This window comes from Sinohyriopsis cumingii, chromosome 2, assembly GCF_028554795.1.
Source record: "Sinohyriopsis cumingii isolate HCF-2022 chromosome 2, ASM2855479v2, whole genome shotgun sequence".
Taxonomy (NCBI): Eukaryota; Metazoa; Mollusca; class Bivalvia; order Unionida; family Unionidae; genus Sinohyriopsis; species Sinohyriopsis cumingii.
The window spans coordinates 121,197,428-121,221,437 of NC_142962.1; the positions used below are offsets into that span (position 1 = coordinate 121,197,428).

A 24,010-nucleotide genomic window follows, 5' to 3' on the forward strand; every position below is an offset into this window, starting at 1 on the left:
AGATATAACAAAATGAAATATAATATTCTCCACATCCATTTTAACGATGTGGAACTGAAAAATATAATGCAAGATAAACTTTTAGGAGTTCAAGCTGGTAACAACATGTTATGGTCAGAGCATATCAGTAACATTACCAAAAAGATAGCTAAGAATATCTGGTTATGATAAAAAATTTAAACATTTCTAACCTTAACCACAGGATAATGTTTTACAAAAATTATATTCAACCTCATCTGGACTACTGCAACATCATATGTGGTAATGCTTCTAAAACAAATTTTGTTAAAGTCAAATGACTTCAAAAACTGGTCATCAGAATTATCCATGACAACTGAGTGGATAATGTCCATGAATGTATGAAAGAGTTGATAATTATGACTATCTATAAAAGAATGTTTAAGAAAGGCTAAATTTAGGTATAAAGTTTCTAATGGTTCTATGCCCAACTATATAAATGATATGTTCAGTAAAATGATAAATAATAACAATACACTTTCTACTCTATTAATGCTACACTCTATGTCATCTGATAATTTTCTTCCTAAGCCCAAACCTAAGTTGAGTACAAACAGTTTGGCTTTCTTGGGTCCAATCATTTTTCGAACTGTCTACTTAAGGTCCAATCATTTGGAACTATCTATCTAGGGTCCAATCATTTGGAACTGTCTATTTAGGGTCCAATCATATGGAACTGTCTACTTAGGGTCCAATCATTTGTAACTGTTTATCTAGGGTCCAATCATAAGGAACTGTCTACTTAGGGTCCAATCATTTGGAACTGTTTATCTAGGGTCCAATCATAAGGAACTGTCTACATAGGATCCAATCATATGGAACTGTCTACATAGGATCCAATCATTTGGAACTGTCTTCATAGGGTCCAATCATTTTGAACTGTCTACATAGGGTCCAATCATTTGGAACTGTCTACATAGGGTCCAATCATTTGCAACTCTCTGCCTAAAAATGTTAAAGAAGCATTATCATTGACTTCCTTTCATCACATTTTAAAAATGGATGCAATCCATATAATATCTATAACCGGTTATGGCCAACTTTGTGGTACATTGTGGTATATGTATATATCATATAAAGTGTGTGTGTGTGTGTGTTTTCAAACAAAATGGTGGTGTACACAATGGTTTGTGTGCTGAATCCACACTTAGCTGCTCATGTGTACACCAGTATATTATACCTTTTTTGTATGATGTCTGACACACCAGTCCATTATATATTTTGTATGATGCTTGACACACCAGTCCATTATATATTTTGTATGATGTTTGACACACCAGTCCATTATATATTTTTGTATGATGTTTGACACACCAATCCATTATATATTTTTGCATGTTTGACACACCAATTCATTATATATTTTTGTATGATATTTGACAAACCAGTCCATTATATATATCTGTATGATGTTTGACATACCAGTCCACTGTATATTTTTGTATAATGTTTGACACACCAGTCCATTATATATTTTTGTATGATATTTGACAAACCAGTCCATTATATATTTTTGTATGATGTTTGACACGCCAATCCATTATATATGTTTGCATGATGTTTGACACACCAGTCCATTATATATTTTTGTATGTTTGACACACCAGTCCATTATATATTTTTTTATGTTTGACACACCAGTCCATTATATATTTTTGTATGATGTTTGACACACCAGTCCATTATACATTTTTGTATGGTGTTTGACACACCAGTCCATTATATATTTTTGCATGTTTGACACACAAATCCATTATATATTTTTGAATGACATTTGATTCCCAACTGTATTTTATATATTTGCCTGTACATATGTAGGTAATGGAGGGCACATAGGAGATTAGTTTTTGTACTAACTGTGTCACCCTCATAAAATAATGACTATTATTATGAATATTATTATTATTATTATTGAATATAGCCACTGAATACAGTCAAAGTTGAAATGGTACAAAGAATGCCTTATGCAGTCAAAATATCAAAATACAGGCTGGTAATTAATATCCATTCACAGGCTGGTAATTAATATCCATTCACAGGCTGGTAATTAATATCCATTCACAGGCTGGTGATTAATATCCATTCACAGGCTGGTAATTAATATCCATTCACCAGGTGTTTAAACAAATAAGACAGTCTGAATCAAACAGTTGTGTAAGGATATGCTTAACTCTCATTTATGTTTTGTTGATTTATGGAAGTGTTATAATAAAAGGAAATCCTCTCTTTTTATCAATTTGCCAAATCAAAATGATTAAAACAAATTATGCTGTGTTGTAATGAATGCCAGAAATTGATTATGGTTACTGTTTGAAATTGTTGAAACCAGCACCACAGATCAGTTTGCAGCAAGTGTCTGTGGACTTTGATTGCATCATAAACTACCGTATATATACTTTGATTGCATCATAAACTACCGTATATACCGATACTCACTTTTTAAGTCAAGTCAAACTGCAAGCAACAAAGATCATGATCTGCTGTAGCATAACACATCTGCAGATCTGAGTCAATGATGTTGGTTCTACTGATTACTCCTAACAACCTGCACAGACCCAGATCTGCCAGTGTATTATGCAAGAGCAGGTCTGGATCTGTGCAGTCTGCAGCTGGACTCCTCTTACAGGAAAACAAATACAGTTTTTTTCTCACCATTTTAAACTTCAGTTTTATACAGAGTAAGTCTTCTAACCTTGAATGCTGCGTTTGAAGAATGCCTTACATCCCTCACATGACCAGACGCCATAATGGAATCCTGAAGCATTATCACTGCATACTTGACACAGCTTGTTTGCTGCTGAACCTGGTAAAGAGAAAGATTAATAACTTTGCTAATCAAAGTATCCAAATTTTGTGGCAAAATAAAAAATTTGCTGTTGCAAAATGTGGAAGTAGCTCAATCAAAGTGTTTTCTGAAACTAAAATTAAACACTTCATTTCTGATTTCTTGGTATTTCCCACACTGCACTAGTCATGCACCCACTTAACCCACCTCATCCCCCATTACACAAATACAACTTCCAAGTGAAGTTCTTTCTGTTCAAACTGCATGGATGTTATCAGAACTTAATAAAAATAAGATAGACAAGTGGTGTCTGTCCTTCTCCCACAATGAAACTGATAAGTAACAAAATGTGAGGATACCCAGAAAACCCCACTTCATCATCTATTTGAACTATACAGATCCACTCAGACATTGATCCATTACAATCAAGTGAAATCTGTTCCCCCACCACCAACCCTTCCACCCACAATATGCAAACCTGACAATCTATGGATATATAAATTACTTTAATTATAGATACCAAGAGATAACTGAGATACTACAGCCAGTAACTTAATTTGAAAAAAATTAATGTCAAGGGTAAAGCTAAACTCGAATTTAGGAAAAAGTGACTGTTCCTTTTGCACAGAATTGGGAAATGTAAGAGTACAACTGGGAGGAAAGGCAGCAAAGCAAATAAATTATATATAACCTCATTATACTAGAATCCAAAAATTTTCTTTCGTTCATATCATCATTTTTTTCCAAGTAAACAAAAACCACCCAACCCAAAATACCTTTAAAAAAAACAATCCCAAATTTAAATTTTACATTTTAAAAATTTTTATTTAAAACTGGACATATGTTTTAGCTGCTAAATTCCTGACACACACTAGAATTGATTAATTACAGTTAGCATGAACTGTACTGTAGTAGGCTGATCCATGAGACAAAGACCAGGAAAATGTCCCATGACCAAGCGAGGTGTAAAAAAATACTCAACACAGATTGCGGATGACAATAGGCTAATCTGAAATTTTTGCAACATACAAAAGAGACAGCTTTTAAGGCAAAATATTAGCAACCAAATGCATGTAGGCAAGACTAATTTTGTTGGCATATTATCTAGTTGTGATTGATTCTATTCATTTGTACATATTATCAATAGAACATTGGTTACTTTTTAAAAAAAATTAAATATCAGGGCTTTATCAACAGGGCATGTGGCCTCACTTTTGATGCTTTGCCAAGAATCACCAATAAGCAGTATTCTTAAAGGCAGAGTCACTCAAAGACCTACCTTGAAGTATTAGATCAAATACAGAGATTTTAAGAATGCAAAATCACTAAGGACGAGTTTATTAGGCTATGGCACAATAAATGGAGCCATTAAAATAAGCTTTACAAGGCTAGGGCGCAAAAAAAGGAGACACTAAAACAAGCCACTTTAGTTAAAGCAAGATGTAAGAAACAACACTGTTCTATGCCTTCCTCAGGCCAGGCTCTTGAACTGTAAATATTATGAGTTATACAGAGTATTTAAACATTGTGAAGTATCATTCCTAATTTGAACAGACTTATAATAAAGTTATAAAAGTATGACATTCCTCATTATGCATATTTACATTCAGCATTGGTTAAATCATTAACCCCTGGAGGTTTTTGCTGTTTTCACTTGAAATTCAAGTTGGAAATACATTTTGAAATCTTTTCTGAATACATCCTAATACATCAACTTCCAGGTGATCTTCCAATAACATAATGCCTAGTTGTGTTAGAAACCTTGTTTTTCACTCATTATTCATACCAGTCTGCCTTAAATCTGGACACAAAATCAGATTCCGACCATGGGTGAATTTTGGGTGGAAAAAAAATCAGGTCCAAAAAAGGAGGTTTTTCCCTCTGTATTTTGTAGTGCAGCTAGAAATTCCAGATTATCTGGTATTATTGTAGAGCTACATCTGTCTACCTTTCTATAATACCACCCACTTTAGTGTATCATACATGACCTTGACATTACGGAGCTCAGCAGTAGGCTACTACCTCCTGCCCCGTAAACTTGTCACCAGGGGTTAATGTGTAAAGAAATACGTTCTCTTCCAGTAGAAAAGTTTTCATTGTATGTATAATTATAAACACATTTTGTATGAAAGCATCATACACATTATACATTATATTCATACTTGAAAATGCATCAATTTTTAAAAATGGATTTTAGCTTCTTGTCCACAATGCCAACATAGGTTTGCAAATTAGAAGTTTTAATACCTGTCTACATACTTGTAATAATGACATATATTGACTAGATACTAACTGCCTTACTGCCATTTTTGTATTTTCACAAAAATGAGTGATGTATGACAACAGCCTTGACCTTACAACAGTTATTAAATTCCATTCCATAACACTTTCCCATACAATTTTGACCTAATTTTTTAAAACTTTTTAGGCTAAATCTTTTATCACATAATATTTAGACATTGTTTTCTATGAATTGTTGGATTTATGTGTCCATGAATTCCGAAAACAGACAGCCTATTGAAGATAAACTTCCAAGACACAGTGATGTCCACCAATATTACCTCTTGGCAGGTTCACTAAGATTCAAACTGATTTTATGAACAAAATAATGCAAGCACTGTAGTTAAATCTTCAAAATATAATTTTAAAAGTGCTTTCACTGATTCTAATCTTCAAGCAGCAATATCTAGCAAGGAGAAGAGTTAATGGTCAGTCAGGTATTAAAATACATGTACAAGAATGTGCTAATACCTAATACATTAATAATTTTGCCTGGGGCTAAAACACTAGCCGCAAGGCCAGGTTGAGGGAACCATTAACTAATGACACTCAGTGTACTGCCACTGTCACTTGGTGTACACGTAAAAAAATGACAGTGTGAAATCATTTTCACTTCCCTAATTGAAGGCATCGATGTTTACATTTTATCAGCAATTTAGTCACCCTCTTCGCCTGGTTGTGTGACCACTGTAAACTGACCTTTACAGTTATGTGGTATCAGTCTTTATCCCAAAAACTCAGATATACAGACACACACACTTGACTATGGTGATACCTGGAGGTGCTTGCTGTTTCATCCGCCTGAAATCTAAGGATCCACTCAAATGTGGATCCATCATAGCTAAGTGGTATCTGTCCCTCTCCCCAAGTGCCATTGTGGTGGAGGTGGGTGCCTGGGTCGTTGTCATTGACAACATCCCATGGACTGGCATATAGCCAGACTGGGTCACCATTGATCCTGGCTCTTCTGTTTTTGTGATCAGTCTTTCTAGAGATTCCCTGTAATAGATAAAAGTTGGTGATCAGGAACACATAAGAATGTATCAAAACACTAAGTGTACTTGTCAACTATGCAAATGTATATAACCCAAACATCTTCATAACCATATATACTCACTCATAAACAAAGTCCAACTGCAAACTACACAGACCCAGATCTTCTGTCACATAATGTGCCAGCAGATCTGGGTCTATACAATTTGTTATGAATTATCAATAGAACCAATAACACAGACTTTAATCTGTCAGTGCAGATTTGTCATTGTTGTTATTGGGTTCAAAGCCATTTTTTAGCACATGATAGGCTATACATGACAGTATATTTGGTGGAGGAAGACCCTGCAAAAAACAAACAACCCATGGGAAGTTACTGGCAAGCTTTCTCACATACTAACTTTGTCCGGATGAGACTCAAGTTCTCACATGGACAGAGGTCAGATGTGTGAGTGATCTGTAAAGGTGAGTACCTTGACCACTCAATCACCTGGGGCACTGAAAAATATACAGTATTATATGGTCATCTAACTGAGCACAAATATGGTATCTATTATTATGGACATCAGACTGAGGACAAATATGGTATCTATTATTATGGACATCAGACTAAGGGCAAATATGGTATCTATTATCATGGACATCAGACCGAGGGCAAATATGATATCTCTTATTATGGACATCAGACTGAGGGCAAATATGGTATATGTTATTATGGACATCATACTGGAGGCAAATATAGTATCTATTAGTATGGACATCAGACTGAGGGCAAATATGGTATATATTAGTATGGACATTAGACTGAGGGCAAATATGGTATCTATTATTATGGGCATCAGACTGAGGGCAAATATGTTATCTATTATAATGGACATCAGATTGAGGGCAAATATAGTATCTATTATTATGGACATCAGACTGAGGGCAAATATGATATCTATTATTATGGACATCAGACTGAGGGCAAATATGATATCTATTATTATGGACATCAGACTGAGGGCAAATACATTATAGGTGTATATTAATACATGGACATTATGTTGAGGGTAATACAGATCATTATTACAGTTAGAGGACAAACACAATATCTATTACATGGTCATCAGACTGAGGGAAAATAAGATATTTATTATTTAGTGGACAATAGGCTGAGGACAAAAACAGTATTTATTAAAACATGGACCCCAGACTGAGGGCTTTCTACTATTAAACAGACATAAAACAGAGGGGAAATATGATATTTATTATTACATGGAGATGTGGCAGAATGGAAATCTGGTATCTCTTATCATGTGTGCCAAACAACATACCTTTTATTACTTGGACCTCTGGTTGAGGGTTAAAATGGTATCTTTTTTACATGGACCTGAGGACGGGAGCAAATAAAATATCTCTTATTACATGGGCCTCTGGCTGAGGGTTAAAATGGTATCTTTTTTTAAATGGACCTGAGGACGGGAGCAAATAAAATATCTCTTATTACATGGGCTTCTGGCTGAGGGTTAAAATGGTATCTTTTTTACATGGACCTGAGGATGGGAGCAAATAAAATATCTCTTATTACATGGGCCTCTGGCTGAGGGTTAAAATGGTATCTTTTTTACATGGATCTGAGGACGGGAGCAAATAAAATATCTCTTATTACATGGGCCTCTGGCTGAGGGTTAAAATGGTATCTGTTTTACATGGACCTGAGGACGGGAGCAAATAAAATATCTCTTATTACATGGGCATCTGGATGAGGGTTAAAATGGTATCCTTTTCACATGGACCTGAGGACAGGAGCAAATAAGATATCTCTTATTACATGGGCCTCTGGATGAGGGTTAAAATGGTATCTTTTTTTAAATGGACCTCAGGCTGAGAGCAAATAAAGTATTTGTTATTACATGGGCCTCTGGCTGAGAGGAAATAAACTATCTCTTATTACATGGACCTATGACTGGGGACAAAAAAGCTATCTCATATCTCATGGGCATCAGGCTGAGATGAAATAAGGCATCTTATACAGCAATACTGTCAGTAGTATGTGATTCAGTGGATTTTGTCCCCACTCATGTTGATTACCCTTTGAAATACCTACGATAAGTTTTAATTTTAATTTGAGATGCAACTAAAACAAATGTAATTAATGATACACAAATAATATTAACTGGGAAAATATTACAAGGAAATCATGGGCACTAGATATCTTTGTAGTGAATATGCCAATTCATGTCTAACTACTACAGATAGAAATATATTGTAAAAACATGGCTAGCAAAGAGACAAAGAGTTGGTTGGTTGGTGTTTTTTAACGGCAGCTGAAACATTAATTCCTGTAACATGCAAAGGAAATGTGAGCTAAGTGTTTTTCACATAGACACACCAAAGCAGCAAACCTATGCTGCCTTGGTGGGTATCAAACCCAAAACCTTTGGATTTTGAGTCCAGTGCTCCACTACTGAGCTACTGAGACTCATACTAGATAGTTAAAGAGTGAGACAATGATAACTACCTGTATACAAGGTTGGAAAGCCAGTAACTGACCATAACACCTTTATGAGACAAGCAGCATGCCAGAAGCCTTATTTACCAAGAGTTTTTTCATCTTTATCTTTGCTACAGTATGCAGCGTATCTGAATCTTGATTGGGATTTTTGTTCTTTGCAGATTCAGTCAATTTATAAGCTAGTATATATGCCACCCATCATTAATAAGCAAATAAATAAATAATAAATGAATGCCACAAAAATTATGTTCCCATTAGTAGTAGCCCAAACTCTAGTAGTAACTTGTCCACAGGTATTTGTAATCTAATTTGGCAACTGCATTATAATTTTGACCATTGTAAATTAAAGAGACATGTGTGGTAATTAAAATTTTGATTATTTTTGTAATTTTAGCATCAAATGTAACTTGCTAGTGGTAATCTAGATTTACTGAATTCACCAAAGTGTAATAACACTAAAAAAATATTATGATTAACAATATACAATTCACTGTAATTGTTATGATTAATAATATACAATACACTGTAATTATTATGATTTACAATATACAATACACTGGCATTACATGTATTATGATTTACAATATACAATACACTGTAATTGTTATGATTTACAATATAAGATTACACTGTTATTGTTATGATTTACAATACACAATACACTGCAATTATTATAATTTTGCTTTATTATGATTTTTAGTAAAAACAATATTGTAATTTATAATATACAATACACTGTAATTAACCTGCACCTAAGGCACAGGTGTAAACACTGTCTTCAAATACATTCATTGACAAAGACATTCTGAATAACTCAAACCAAGGGTCAGTCTTATAACCAGTTTCCCTTATATAATGTAGTCATAGTAAGCTATAAATTCCTGTATAGGTAGACAGCAATTTGTCAAGACTACTCTTTATCCATGGAGTTTACACAGGTGTATCTGTGTGAAAAGAGAGACTAAAATTAAGTGTGTGATTCTTGGTCAAACCTAAATTCCATCCTTTCCTAAGGCAAATAATCCATTCTTAAATAGTTTCCCGAACTTGGTTCAGAAAAAAAGTTAAGGAACTATATTATTTTAAGGAACACCAATTCATCTTGATAAGTAGAAAATCTATTAAAAAAGTCAAATTTAAAAAAAAAGGTCTATTAACAATAGTACAGAACAACTTTGTATTCAAGCAATAACTGTCTGAACGAGCATCATATTAAAGTGAATCAAGAAACCTAGGCTGTTTTGCTACAAATAGAGTAAAATATGCAAATTACCAAATAAAAATCTGACAACTCAGCATCAAAAACATGGTCATTTCATTAACTGCAAAATATATGTTCCACCTCAAAATGATAAAGTAATTCCTAAAAATACATACACAAAACTGCATACATATTTTGTTCTCAGTTGGCAGAAAGAGCAAGATCGATACAGCACAAGAAAACATTAAAGTTCTTTGCCCGAACTCAGTACAAAACACGAATGAGGTTTTGTATTTATTACATATCCCCATTTTTACGCTACCTAACTATTTTCAGTTTTACATATTAAATAAAATTCAAAAAGAACTGGGATTTATAAAATACAAATCTAAAAATTATATACACATGGACATCCAAAAAGGCACCTACTGAATCTGGCTGTGTTATATGGAAATACGGACTAAGCAGTTGTATCAAATGCTAGATCAAGCATGCAAGATCAGCTTAACGATCAGTCTGCACATTATCATAATTTATGTACATGTATGTTAGCCAAGTTTGTTTTGGAAATTGTTGAAAGCCTGTTTATTTAATATTTAATTACAGTTAAAGCATTCCTGCTAATTGTTAATTAGATATGAGTTCATAAGCCTTATCACAGTTTCCTTATCAGTGTTAAGAGACTTACAAGTTGAGTGTACAACTGCCCCCCCCCCTCCAATATAAATGTCTGTCCACCACAGGTTAACAAACCAACCAGACACGTACATGTTATATCCCCAGCATTTTCCGGAGTCCAGAGCTCTCCGTATGCCTTTGACCTCAAGAGTCTGGGACCATCATTTTCCAGAAATAGGGATTCATGATTTTTTTAAAAACTGGGAGTCTAAGGCAAATCAGGAATCCTTTATTAAAGTAAACCTTAATGACCATATGAAATGTCATTAAAATTTTCACTTGTTCCTCTATACTTTTTGAAACATGTCCTTATTTCTGGGGTTTTGGCAAATTTTAGTTTTTTTTCTCCCCCCATAGGATCCAGTTTCATATAACTTAAGTCCCAGGGATAATGAGGCTATAAAGGATGAATGGCTTTGGAACACTAATGGTCCAAGCTAACACACTGACCACCTTGACAAGTGGGAAGTGCTTCCTAAGAGAACTTGAATTCCCAGCATTTTATTCAATGTAATAAATATCTGTACACCTTACACCTGACAATATATTAGATACACAGGGTAATACATGTAATTAAATATTATTGAATTTTTAGTTATAAAATGGGAATCAGAAACACATACACTGTCAAGAAATGTCCTTACAAGTTAAACCTGCTAAAGAAGTTGTCCATTAGTTGACATAAGGTTCTAGGAACTTTTCCAGCAGTTATGTTCAATCTTTAACATTTTCAAACATTGCTGTTTAGCATGATATTACTTCTAAGCATACAAACCACCAATCAGTCAAAGAACCAATCAACCAACCAAAACCAACATCCTCATCAGACTGCTTGCAGCTATTGCTGGCTTTCACAGCTGGGTGTGACCCAGATAAAGTATAACCCACAATGGCAAAAATCCAATTGTCTTTCCAAGACTCGAACCAGTACTTCCAATAATGAATGTGAAGTACCAACCATGGCACCACATGGCTTCTATTTCCAAATGTCATTGCAAATGATTCTGATTTCATCAGTGTTCTTCTGTTCTAGTAACTACAGTATATTACTACTAATGCAAGGACTCCACTGATGCAAACCACCATTTTGTATGTATGATGTTACTGATGTTATGGATTTAATCCCATTTTTCATCACAATTACAGCTATATCTATATATATATATATATATATATATATATATATATATATATATATATATATATATATATATATATATATATATATATATATAACAGTGTATCCCCAGGGGTATAAAACTGAGGGTTAAAAAAAAAAACTTTGGTGTCAGAACTGGGGGTCAATGTGGGGGTCAAAAATGTACTGATAAATTTTCATCTGACTCGTACTTTCTCAGCTTGCAATAGGATACTGCAACTTGCACGACTTTCTCTCTCTCTCTCTCTCTCTCTCTCTCTCTCTCTCTCTCCATACAAATAAATCAACATGCACAATTTACAAACAAATGCATTGTCCATTCAAAGAATAATTTTATGATTTCATTTTTCTTTTAAAGTCGTACTTTTAACAGTCTCCTTATAATCTTTATGAAGCAATGTTACAGACCAACACATTACATACAAGCCAATACAAAAGCCTAATAAATTTTTTAAGCAAATGGCAGTTAATTTACTGCCTGTCATAAAATGGGTACTATCATCGGTTTCATTGTACTCTGTCCAAAAATCAAGGAGGCTAATGATTCATCTTCTTTCTAATAAGTTACACTTGAACTTTAAGATCTTTCTTTTACTGCAGCAAAGTTAAAAACCAACAAAATCTGCAACACCCCCTACATTGTAATCCAAATAACACATTTGTCTCTACAAGTTTACTGATTTCTTTGTTGTGAAAGAATGTATTGGGGTATAATGTGCTCTCCAGACATCTTGTGGTGAACGATGGGAGTTTTTAAAAAAATTTTAAACCCTGTCACGAAAGGATTATTCACTTTTGCAGTCTTTGCAATCACGTGATCAGAAGTCACACTGGTAATCCTAATGGATGTGCCGTATTCCAGTCATGGGAATTATTTTCTCCATTTTTCATTAAAGTTAGATCCACAGTTACTCTTTTCTGTTCTGCATCTTTCACTTTTTTCGCTAATGATTCTTAGTGCACGATGTTTTAATTTGGATATCACTTTCTAGTGCAACAAGCATTGAGGTTACACATCTAGTGACATCTTACTTAGCTCGATGGAAATCGCGTGAAAGCTCGCGATATTAGGGGAAGCTACTACATCATAACATTGCCTATGCTAGTCAGGTTCCTTGTTTCGTATGTTCCCTGTCTTGCACTCTGCTATACAAATAGAGGAGCGCAACGCAGGGAGCAAACAAGGTGGGGAACCAGTCAATGCCTATGCTCGAAGTATACATGATGCCATCTGTCGTCCAATGCATTGGATATTAAATAAATCCTGATCGCATCATGCGAATCCTTTGCATCAAAAAAACGCATGGCAACAAAAGTGTGCATCAATTTTCTCGAGCTTGTGTCCTTGATGCACAAATGGAAACAGTGATATATATATATATATATATATATATATATATATATATATATATATATATATATATATATATATATATATTGTAGCCAGTATATCTGGTGAGGGAAGAATCCAGGAAAAAGAGAGAAGAACCACCAACCCACAGGAAACTACTGGCAAGCTTTCTCACATACCCATATTGGCCAAGCCCAAGACTTTAACCCACATGGACAGAGGTGAGCTTCCAGTGATCTGCAGAGTCAAGCGCCTTAGACCACTCGGCCACCTGGGGCCCCTTTTATGGGTCTGATATCCAAGGTCAGTAAGTCCCCCAATAATTTCTTGCTTAGACTAGTATTAAAGCCAAAGCACTGAAAATGAGACTGATTTTCAATTTGCACTTCCCTGTCCCCCTTGGGAAAATGATATACACAGCAGTGGTCCAGTGTAAAACTTGAAGACAAGAAATTACACCCCACCCCACCCACAACACATACATGTATAATGTATATGAAGGTCAGCAATACAGTACTCCCTCTGTATAAGGTATCTCAGACAAGGTGGTCTTTATTTGAGATGACGTAAACATAGAACATAGGTATTGCCATGGATCTAATTTCACTATGTATTAGTAATGTTATGCACAAAATACTTCACTATAAAGAAAAGGGATTAAATCAGTATTTATTTGATATGATATAAATTAGTGTTTATTAAATATGATATAAATGAGTGTTTATATTTGATAAGATATAAATTAGGGCTTATTTGACATGATATAAATAAGTATTTATTTGATATTATATAAATTAGTGTTTATTTGATAAGCTAGAAATGAGTTTATTTAATATGATATAAATAAGTATTTAACTGATATGATATAAACAAGTTTTTGATATAATATGAATGAGTATTTGATATAATATAAATGAGTATTTGATTGATATAATATAAATGAGTGTTTAGTTGATATAATATAAATGAGTATTTATTTTATATAATATAAATGAATCTTTATTTGATGTGATGTGATGTGATTTTGAATGTAGCTATAACAATTTTTCAGTCATATTGCTACAATGTCTGCAATGTGGCAGTTTACAGTGATGTCTAGCACTGGGGCATCATGGCGCAGACATGTAGCATGATGTCCCACCCAGTCACATTATCCTGACACCAGGCCGACCAGACCTAACACTAACCTCTTAATGCTGAACACCAAGTGAGGCAGCTGTTAGTACCATTTTTGTAAGTCTTTGGTATGACTGGGCCTGGGATCGAACCCACGATCTCCCGCATCCGAGGTGGATGCTCTAACCACTAGGCCACCGGAGCGGTGAATCTTTATTTGATATGATATAAACTGTTTTTGATATAATATAAATGAGTGTTCATATGATGATATAAATGAGTCTTTATTTGATATGATATAAATGAGTCTTTATTTGATATGATATAAATGAATGCTTATTTATGATATAAATAAGTCTTAATTTGATATGACATTAATAAGTGTTTATTTGATATCATATACATGAGTGTATATTTGATATAAATAAAAATGAGTGTTTGTTTGATATGAATACAAATGTGTGTTTATTTGATATGATATCAATGAATGTTTAATTGATATGATATAAATGCATGTTTAATTTATATGATATAAATGAGTGTTTATTTGATATTATATAAATGAGCATTTATTTGATATGATATAAATGAGTGTTTATTTAATATATGAAATTCATGAAACATGCTGAATAACATATGTCATGGGGTCAACAAGAAATCATGCACAGTCACTGATATCATCTCAGCTACACTGGCAGATGTTTTAATAAATAATGGCATTGTTAGGCTCAAAGTCAGTGATTGGCTGGGTTTGTTTTCTTCTTTCTAACAACACTTGAACACAGTATTGGCTACATCATTTTGAGAAAACGTGAGCTAAAGCTCTTTCTCAAGGACACACCAGACAGTCAAATTGGACTCCCAGGTGGGTTATTGAACCATGACTCCTGGATTACAAATCCTATGTTCTACCAATTATGCTACCACAGCTGGTATAGTCAAGGGTCTGTAGACACTACACAAAATCCAATTTATTGTAAATGTTTCCAACATAAAATACTGACAATCTGATCAATTTGAGTGACCATTCTTGAATGAAAACCAAACAAATTTCATGAAACACCTGTACAAATCTAGTGAGAAATTCATGTTTCATTCATCACCCCATCAGTTAATTTGGTGAAGTTTAAAAATGCATGACAAAAGCAAATGAACCACCAAAACATAAAGGCTGTCACTGCTCAATTACCTCACACCTAGATGGAGCTACTGGAAAAGCTGGTCTTTATAATTCAGATTCTTCTAAGTCTGAATTGGCACATGCCACTTTTATTTATTTGTACTCCATTTGCAATTAAATGAACATTTTTTTAATTCAACATTCTCATTACAAATAATATTTGCTGTCATCAATAATGTAATTTCAGATATTTAATTTTCTTTATATGTACTGTATTATACCCACTTATCAGTCAAGTTAAACTGCAATCTGTATAAACCCAGATCTGTCAACACATAATCTGCCAGCAGATCTTGGTCTGTGCATTTTCTAGGAGTAATCTGTTGAACAAACAAGACTGATCCTAATTTGCCCGCACAATATGAGACAGCAGATCAGAGTCTATGTTATTTACAGTAAGACTCAACTTACATTTAATATAAGCGAGTACTTAGAAGTATGCTAAGTTTGATTTTCACATAACTGCAGTGTGATATTGATATTGAATTCTAAACTTATTCTATATAATATTCTTGTAACTTAGAAATGGGATTGCCTTAGAAATTGTAGCATTTACATTATCTCCTAATTATCTTTTTTACAGGGCCAATGAAAGTTCCCTCATTCCCCCCCCCCCCCCCCCCGACTTGCCTAGGACAAGTGGTTTCAGAAAATTCATTTATCCTACGTTATCACTTGTAAAAAAAATGTCAGTTAATTCTAAAAGATTAAATTATTTGCATCAAATCTAACCCATGTATTGAATAAATTTACATCGCATAGCTCTGTGGGATTTTATACAAAAATAAGATTTTTTAAAAATGTAAATATAACTTTTGTTATATGTGAAATTCATTTAAAAATACAAAAGTTTAAGCTTAACCATGATTGATGACTATTTCAACGTGTGATTTTGAAGCCCCACTGAAAGGTTATGGAAAGAATACCTTCTAGTTAATTATTTAAAAGGTTATGGAAAGAATACCCTCTCATTAATTAGTTAAACGGTTATGGAAAGAATACCTTCTCGTGAATTAGTTAAAAGATTATGGAAAGAATACCTTCTCGTTAATTAGTTAAAAGGTTATGGAAAGAATACGTTCTCGTTAATTAGTTAAAAGGTTATGGAAAGAATGCCTTTTCATTAATTAGTTAAAAGATTATGGAAAGAATACCTTCTCATCCCACTCTAATCATTAATACTGTTTATATTAGAAGAAAATATTTGTTAATTAGTGGGTAACATTACTAATCTTTCATCATCACAAATGTGACAATAGCTAAATAATACCAATATTATCAACAGCAGCAACAAGAACAATAATAATAATAATTATTAATAAAAAAGGTTCTTTCATGGTATTAGAATATCTAACAATGACTATTAAAACAATATTTGACAAACAATACATGTACGAGAACTTCCCCATATGTACAAAAAAATAAGTTTTTTTTAAAAGAATAGGAAGAAAGGAACTTGTACTCAATTTATACAAGCATGAAAGTGCTTTGCCTGAAAAGACAAAACTATTTTTTATGTATTTATTATTTATTTTCTGAATGAATCTCTGGCACATTTAAAATCAATGTCTTTTTTTTAATTTTGCATTTTAAATTAAGAATAAACAAAATAAATATTCAAGTTTTGATAAAAGACATTTAATGTGCAAAAGTATTATAGTGACAAAAGACTTGTGAAAGTAAATAAAAGACATAATTATTGGACTGACTTTTCTGAATGTCACCCCATAGGATTCAAGGGAAGAAACTACTTGGACCCACATTTAAAATAAACAAGAGCACCCAATTGTCCATCTACATAGACAAAGAAAATACTATTTAACCAGGTTATTTCTTGAAAATATGATTCATTTTCGTTTCATATAGATTTGTATGCAGTAACCTGTGAGTTTTTATTCAAGAAATTGTGTGGAAAACTGCCTCAGGATATAATTAACACAGTCTTTTTCACTGCATTTAAAACAGAAGCAATATAGTCTATCCCTATTTATCAAGTAAATATAAAAAAAAAACTTGCACAAGTGGTAAAAAGTCTGATACTAAACACCTAGCAGACAGAATGAAGACACATATATCACAGTATCTTCTTGCTGTATTTTATTTCCCAAAACATTTTATTCATTATGGGAAGTTGTTTAGGGCCCACTAATGATATAATTACCTGTACAAACTATCAATGGGATTGGACCATACATTATTGTAACATTAGGATTCTCTCCCTTCCAATCATTAGCTTCACCCCATTTGATTTTTAATGCACCAAGTATCAGTTGCCTGAAAATAGAAGTAACAGATAATGGAGTGTTTTTCCATTAGCCAGTAATTACCAAAGTCCTCTGTGGGCTATGGTATTGACCCAATGTATTGTCATGCATGTAATAGGCTGATTAGTAAAGGCAATATCTCATGATGACATTTCAGCTGAGAAAATACTAGACTTTCTCAATGGGTGTTGTTATTATTTTAAATAAAAATCTGACTATATTTTGAAGATTTTACCCATTTGACTTTGTTATGCTTGCCATTATGTGGATACTATCTAAACTTTATTGGCACAATATAACCTGAATGGTACTAATGTACCTACAAATCCATTACATTGTACCTTAATTCAAACCCCAGACAACACTTTCAAGGGAGTTAATTTTGAAAGCCTTGTGTCATTTGACACCTGTCTATTGGGCATTCAAAACTGAAGAAAATTCAGCCATGATCAACAATTGGGCTTGTAAGATAAACTTTTTTTGGGGATTACAAAATTTCCTCCTTTTTTTTCTTCATTCTGGCCAGAACTGTCAGAAGAACAGTTACAAAGGAAGATTGACAGGTAAGCAAATACCAATCACTCACTTATAAGTCTAGTCAAACTGCAAACAACAAAGATCTTGATCTGCCATATCATACTGTACCTCTATATAAGGGTCTATGCTGATTGTTCTACTGATTACTCCTAACAAACTGAACAGAACCAGATCTGTCAGCACCTTCTGCGATGGCAGATCTGGGACTGTGCAGTTTGCAGTTGGACTTACCTTATAAGCAAGTACATACGGTAGGGAAATAGCATGGATGTTGCTAAGTATCTAGATAAATACTGGTAAATTCTGAAAGAAATGGAGTTAGGGTGGATATGTAACATATAAATGGCTACGTAATAAAACGAATATATGACACACATGTAAACTGATGCATTCACTGAACGACCGCAGACGTACACCTATGCATAACCAGTAACATAAGAGTTACACCAACTGCAATCAACTTATATCTAATGAGTTTGAGACGAGAGCATCACTAAGTGAAATGGAAGAAAGACAGATGGAGAGATATACTGATTTTGGCTTTCCATACGAAAAACCCAGACCATATATATTTATGCAAGTAGACTCCATACCCCGTTTTAATGATCGAAATTGGTCACTCGTATCATTGGTCCATGTTTCAATCGATTACCTACCCCGTGGAAAACATGTTTGTTGCACTCCCGTTTTCTCTAAGGATTTTTTTTGTTAGAACGTTGTTATGACAGCCATCTGTCAAACGCCTAAGAATGGATATGGCATCTTCAATATCTTCATCCGGAATGGCTGTTACTTCAGCCATCACAAACACGAATTCAGAATGTTGTCAATAATAGTTCTCCATTCACGAAAATAGTTGTGATGGATGAAAAATCAAGGCCTCGTTTGCTCGAAGTAGCAACAAATGCACGTCAACATTATCACTATTAACATACAAGTTGTTATCCTGGAAATATACGCCATCAAAACATTGTTTTTTCAGCAATATTCTCACGCTCGAGTTATTCTATTAACGGCAACATTGTTCAATCCACTTCGTTTCTGAGCACAAAATCCTGCTGATAGCCAATATACATGTGCTGATAAATTTCATAACAATCCCTAATAAATGTCCAGTGGCCAGTGTATTGTTCTGCTGTACATGTACATAAAACCCATTAAGTACACGATGTGTTCCATACAACTGACCATCAGTTGAAACGCTCCACTGACTATTCCGTATAGCCTGAAGAGTAATGTCTGGCCACTAGGTCACGTGACACTGACCAGTGTCCACTGCTGACCATTACCATACACCAACCGGTCTAAGGTTACACAAGCAGACGGCTATGTCGTAGACAAGGAAGAGAAGTATCGTGGACGAATAGCTCCAAAACATTCTTTCCTAAACGGTTGTAAATCTAAGAATGAAATTAACATTTTAAAATTTTGGTATACCGTCGCTGTTATTGTCTCCATCTTTATCCGGAGATGGAAGAGTTACATGCACCAACAGCTATAGATCATAGGCCTTCAAGTATTACGTAACATAGTCAACTTGGAGTAACTATAGTATTTGCATCACTTTTCCGTTTGTTTGTACCCCTACCGATTTTAAAATAAAACCCAAAACAAATCGTACGGTATCAAGAGTATAAAAAGTGCCCAAAACAACTTAGCAATTTCATTCGCCAAGTTTTCATTTCTAAGTGTCGACATGGGGTCGCAAACATTGTCTACGGGAGTTTCTGTAATAATATGGACGCCATATTCGCATGGGCGGATCTATGTTGTCAAGCAACAGATGTGACATTATTCACGGTCTTTAATAATCTCAATAATTCCGTACATTTTTGAGTTAATATATTGGAAAACATGTACAAGAAACTCTGCGTTTTATTTATCAAGTTTGTTTTCGAAATATTACAAGCAGACATCGCAAATATTTTACGCAGGCGACAGTTTTACTGATATAGACTCTTCCAGTTATAGAAAAGTACAGTGAGCAGTCTGTCGTCATGTTTGCACAGTTTCCGTTTCATTCGAAACACGAGTAAATTGACAGTGTTAAGGATCTCCTGACGACGATCAAAGTTCTAAAACGATGAATGTTGTTGTGGGGTTTAACGCCATTTTTCAGCACACGATAGGCTATACATGGCGGCCAGTATTAATGGTGAAGGAAGAACCCTGGTAAGAACCACCGACCCATGAGAAGCTACCGGCAAGCCTTCTCACATAACCACACTGGCTGAACCCGAGACTCGAACCGGCGCAGACAAGGTGAGATGCCATTAATCTGTAACGGAGAGCGCTTTAGGCCACTCGGGGCCCCGAAACGATCAATGAAATAACTACGGTTTTGTGCATTAAACGGGAGAGTACAATATAGTATTCACACACCCTCCGTTTGTTTGTATTCCAAAATCGTTTAAAAATAGATACTTAAAAATACAAACAAACAAAAATTGTTGTTCTATTCGGCAATTAAATTTTGTAAATTGATTGTCGCCAGGAGTCTCAAACACTAAATTTTATTACAGTTTCCAATCAAACTGGAGCTTCTTCGAAAATACGGTTGCCATATTTGCATGGACTAGTCGATGTTTTTCAAGCAACAGATTTATTTATTTCACAATCTTTGAACATTTCAACAATTTCATAAATTCTGGAGCCACAACTCAACGGATATATGTATACAAGAAACGAAATAGTTTTTAATTAAATGGAATGTTCTAGAAACCAGAAGAGGACAGTTGTTGTTGTTGTTCTAGGGTTTTTTCGCCATTTTTCAGCACAAGATAGGCTATACATGGCGGCCAGTATAACTGGTGGAGGAAGAACCCTGGAAAACCCAGGGAAGAACCACCGACCCACGAAAAGCTACTGGCAGGCTTTCCCACGTACCCACGCTAGCCGAGACTTGGACTCGAACCCACGCAGACAGAGGTGAGATGGCAGTGATCCGGAACGGCGAGCGCTTTAGACCACTCGGCAGAAGAGGACAGAGAACAGTGTCAGCTTGTATACATGGAGAAATATCCCCATAAGCTGACGGTGAAGCAGACCCATGGCTACAGTCAGGTTAGAAACATTAACTGGTGAATGATACGACTAAGTTTTGTTGTTGTTTTGGGGTTTAACGCCATTTTTCAGCACACGATAGGCAATACATGGCAGCCAGTATTAATGGTGGCGGAAGAACCCGGGAAAACCCCGGAAAGAACCACCGACCCACGAGAAGCTACTGACAAGCTTTCTCACATACCCACATTGGCCGAATCTGAGACTCGAACCCACGCAGACAAAGGTGAGATGACAGTGATCCGTAACGGAGAGCGATGTAGTCCACTCAGCCACTCGGGGCCCCTAAGTTTTGTATTTAAAAAATGTAATCTCTGATGCTTTTAAATTTTAAGATCGGAGGTGGGGAGTACAAACAAACGGGAGGTTGTTCCAATAGTATCAAGCCAGCTGCATAATAAAAATAAGCATTATTAAAGAGTTATAAATTCAGTTTTAATCTATGCTTATCATGGACATCAAACACTCATTGAGTTTGTGGGATTTTATCTTTCTTTTTTCTAAATAAAAAAAATAATATTTGCAATTAATGATAATTTTATTTGCATGCCACACGCCATCAGATTATAATCCCCCCCCCCCGCGCAACTGAAATTACTCTCCGAAGAGTTGTGTCCCTTACTATTTGCAGCCTACACACAAAACTCTCTCTCTCTCTCTCTCTAAAACACCCGCATTGATCGTCATCGTTCATAATCCTCATCATCAGATTTAAAAATAAGTCAAATGTCTAATTCGCACGAGAAGTGAATCTTTCGTCCTAACCCAACAAAACGATGCGTTTTTGTCACAAAAACGTGGGTTTATTATAATCATCTCTCTCTCTCTCTCTCTCTCTCTCTCTCTCTCTCTCTCTCTCTCTGTGAATATATTGAAGGTAGACTAGACAGTATGGAGTCAAAATGCATTTAAGTTTCGTTCCAACGACCTAGGACTTTTAAAATGTTACGGTCATGCATTACGCAGACAACCTCGACAAACGCTTGAAAAGCATTTGGAGGAATAGACAGAAAAGTTTAGCAGGAGCGCCCACTGAATTACTATTGGGGTGGGGGCAAACATGTAGTGGCCAGCTGTTGAGTTTTACGGATGTGTTTTTAAAACATGTTAAGAGGTGAAATGGGAGTGGGGTGGGCAAGTGCTCTCCCTTCCCTTGCCTCTATGTGCGGGCGCCCATGAAGTCGATGAAAGAGCACTTAGCTTGGTATGAAAATATATTCTTTTAAATAACTGTTAATTATGCTTTTGGCTGAAGACACACACACACACATATATATTTGTGTGTGTGTGTGTGTGATATCGTATCCCGAAACACAACCATCATTTGGTTTTTAAATTGAATGGAATGTCGTTAAGATGGGCGCTGCATAACAGTTTATATGAACCGTGATATTTCTGCATCAATTTGCTGTTTATTGAGAGAGAGAGAGAGAGAGAGAGTAAAACACATTGCAGATATTAATTTACCTATGGGCATCCTGAAACCTGGTAAATGCGCTGTCTGCAGATCTTGTGAGCCCATTTACATCGGGGTAAAGCCCTGTAAGGAGTCGTGGAGACGGATGGAGAATGTTCTCCTTTTCAAGGATGTGCATTGCTTGGACGTCCATTTGGCTGGTTCGTGCATGTTCCTTTTCTGATAAAATGCCAAGAATATGCTTATGAGAATCTAAGAAACTTTTGTTGTCCAAGTGTCTGTTCGTTCGCAAGCCACTAGAAAAGTCTGGGAACGTGTCCCCCGGCTGTATACCGTCCATGCAACCGGGAAGTACACGAACCGCTTCCTGTCGTTTAGAAAGGTCATGGGGCTCTGAATCAAATTCTTTCATCATGATGGGACCCAGTGTTAAAGGGTGACGAAACATATAATGAGACATAAATGGGGGCACAGAGGTAACTAACGATGTTATGCTACTACAGGGAATTCGACTAGCCAAACTCGAAGCCACAAGAGTGTCAAATATGCGGTCTCCTGTTGACAAGGCTGTCTCTATAGGGCTTGACACTTGCCTCTCCACAATTTTGTCTCTGGGCGTTTCATTGTCTTCTGACACTGGTGGAGGGCTATTAGCATTGGTTTTAATAGAGATTTCACCCTGCGCGGACAGGGGTGATGAAGACAGAGGAGAATGAGATTTTGAGTTCGTTTCCAGATCGAATGAATTTTCACTGCTGGCAGAAAGTTCAGATGGTGATGCACTATTTGGAGGCGACTCACCATCCGATGTCCCTGGTACGCGCTGGTCCTCCGTGTTTGCGGAGGCGATCAGTTTTTCTATAATTTTTCGGTTGCCATCTAGCTGATCCCCCGACTCGTCCTTCCTGTGCATTCGCGGTTCTTCGTTCTCAGATTCATCTGTAGGTGACAATCTCTGCGGGCCAACGGACAAGCGACGGAGCTCCTCCTCAGAAAGAAACTGCTCCCAGGATGTCCGTCCTGTTTTAGGTTTCTTTGGTGGAGGCATCTTACTCTCAGTGTCGGTATATTAATCAGGTACCAGTGGAGAACACTCATGGATCATGTCTGCAAATAAATGATGGAAAATAAATATATGTCACTATAATGTATGGATAGATTTGAAATACCCTGAAACCGTCGTAGTTTTTATATAAGTTTTCGAAGGTGTAGGTCGTGCGGGAGAAAACGAAAGGGTGATCAATGAATAATTTGCAACGACAACAATTAAATGTTACCATTATAAGCTCATGATTCTCAATAGTGATATTGGATTGCGAAAAATTCGTTGTGTTCTGCCTACCCCAAAGTCGTAAAGATGTGCAAAGTTAGTTATTTTCATGTATTTATTCCGCTAACTTTAAAATTATCAACCAGTGACAAGATTAATATTTGAGCTTTTAAAAAAATGAAGTTATTTCATACCTGTGTA

General features: G+C 35.3%; 1 protein-coding gene across 1 annotated transcript in view; it reads right to left on the reverse strand.

The window, feature by feature from the left end:
* LOC149805712 (uncharacterized) overlaps window positions 1-23,587 on the reverse strand; it is a 34,835-nt gene extending 11,248 nt beyond the window's left edge. Inside the window, exons 1-6 of the mRNA XM_089934664.1 lie at window positions 22,590-23,587; window positions 17,420-17,532; window positions 6,478-6,574; window positions 5,859-6,082; window positions 4,823-4,840; window positions 2,711-2,812 (exon numbers count right to left, since the gene is read on the reverse strand). Coding sequence (XP_089790790.1) covers window positions 2,711-2,812; window positions 4,823-4,840; window positions 5,859-6,082; window positions 6,478-6,574; window positions 17,420-17,532; window positions 22,590-23,587 — 1,552 coding nt within the window. The remainder of the gene's footprint in view (window positions 1-2,710; window positions 2,813-4,822; window positions 4,841-5,858; window positions 6,083-6,477; window positions 6,575-17,419; window positions 17,533-22,589) is intronic.
* Window positions 23,588-24,010: the final 423 nt, after the last annotated feature.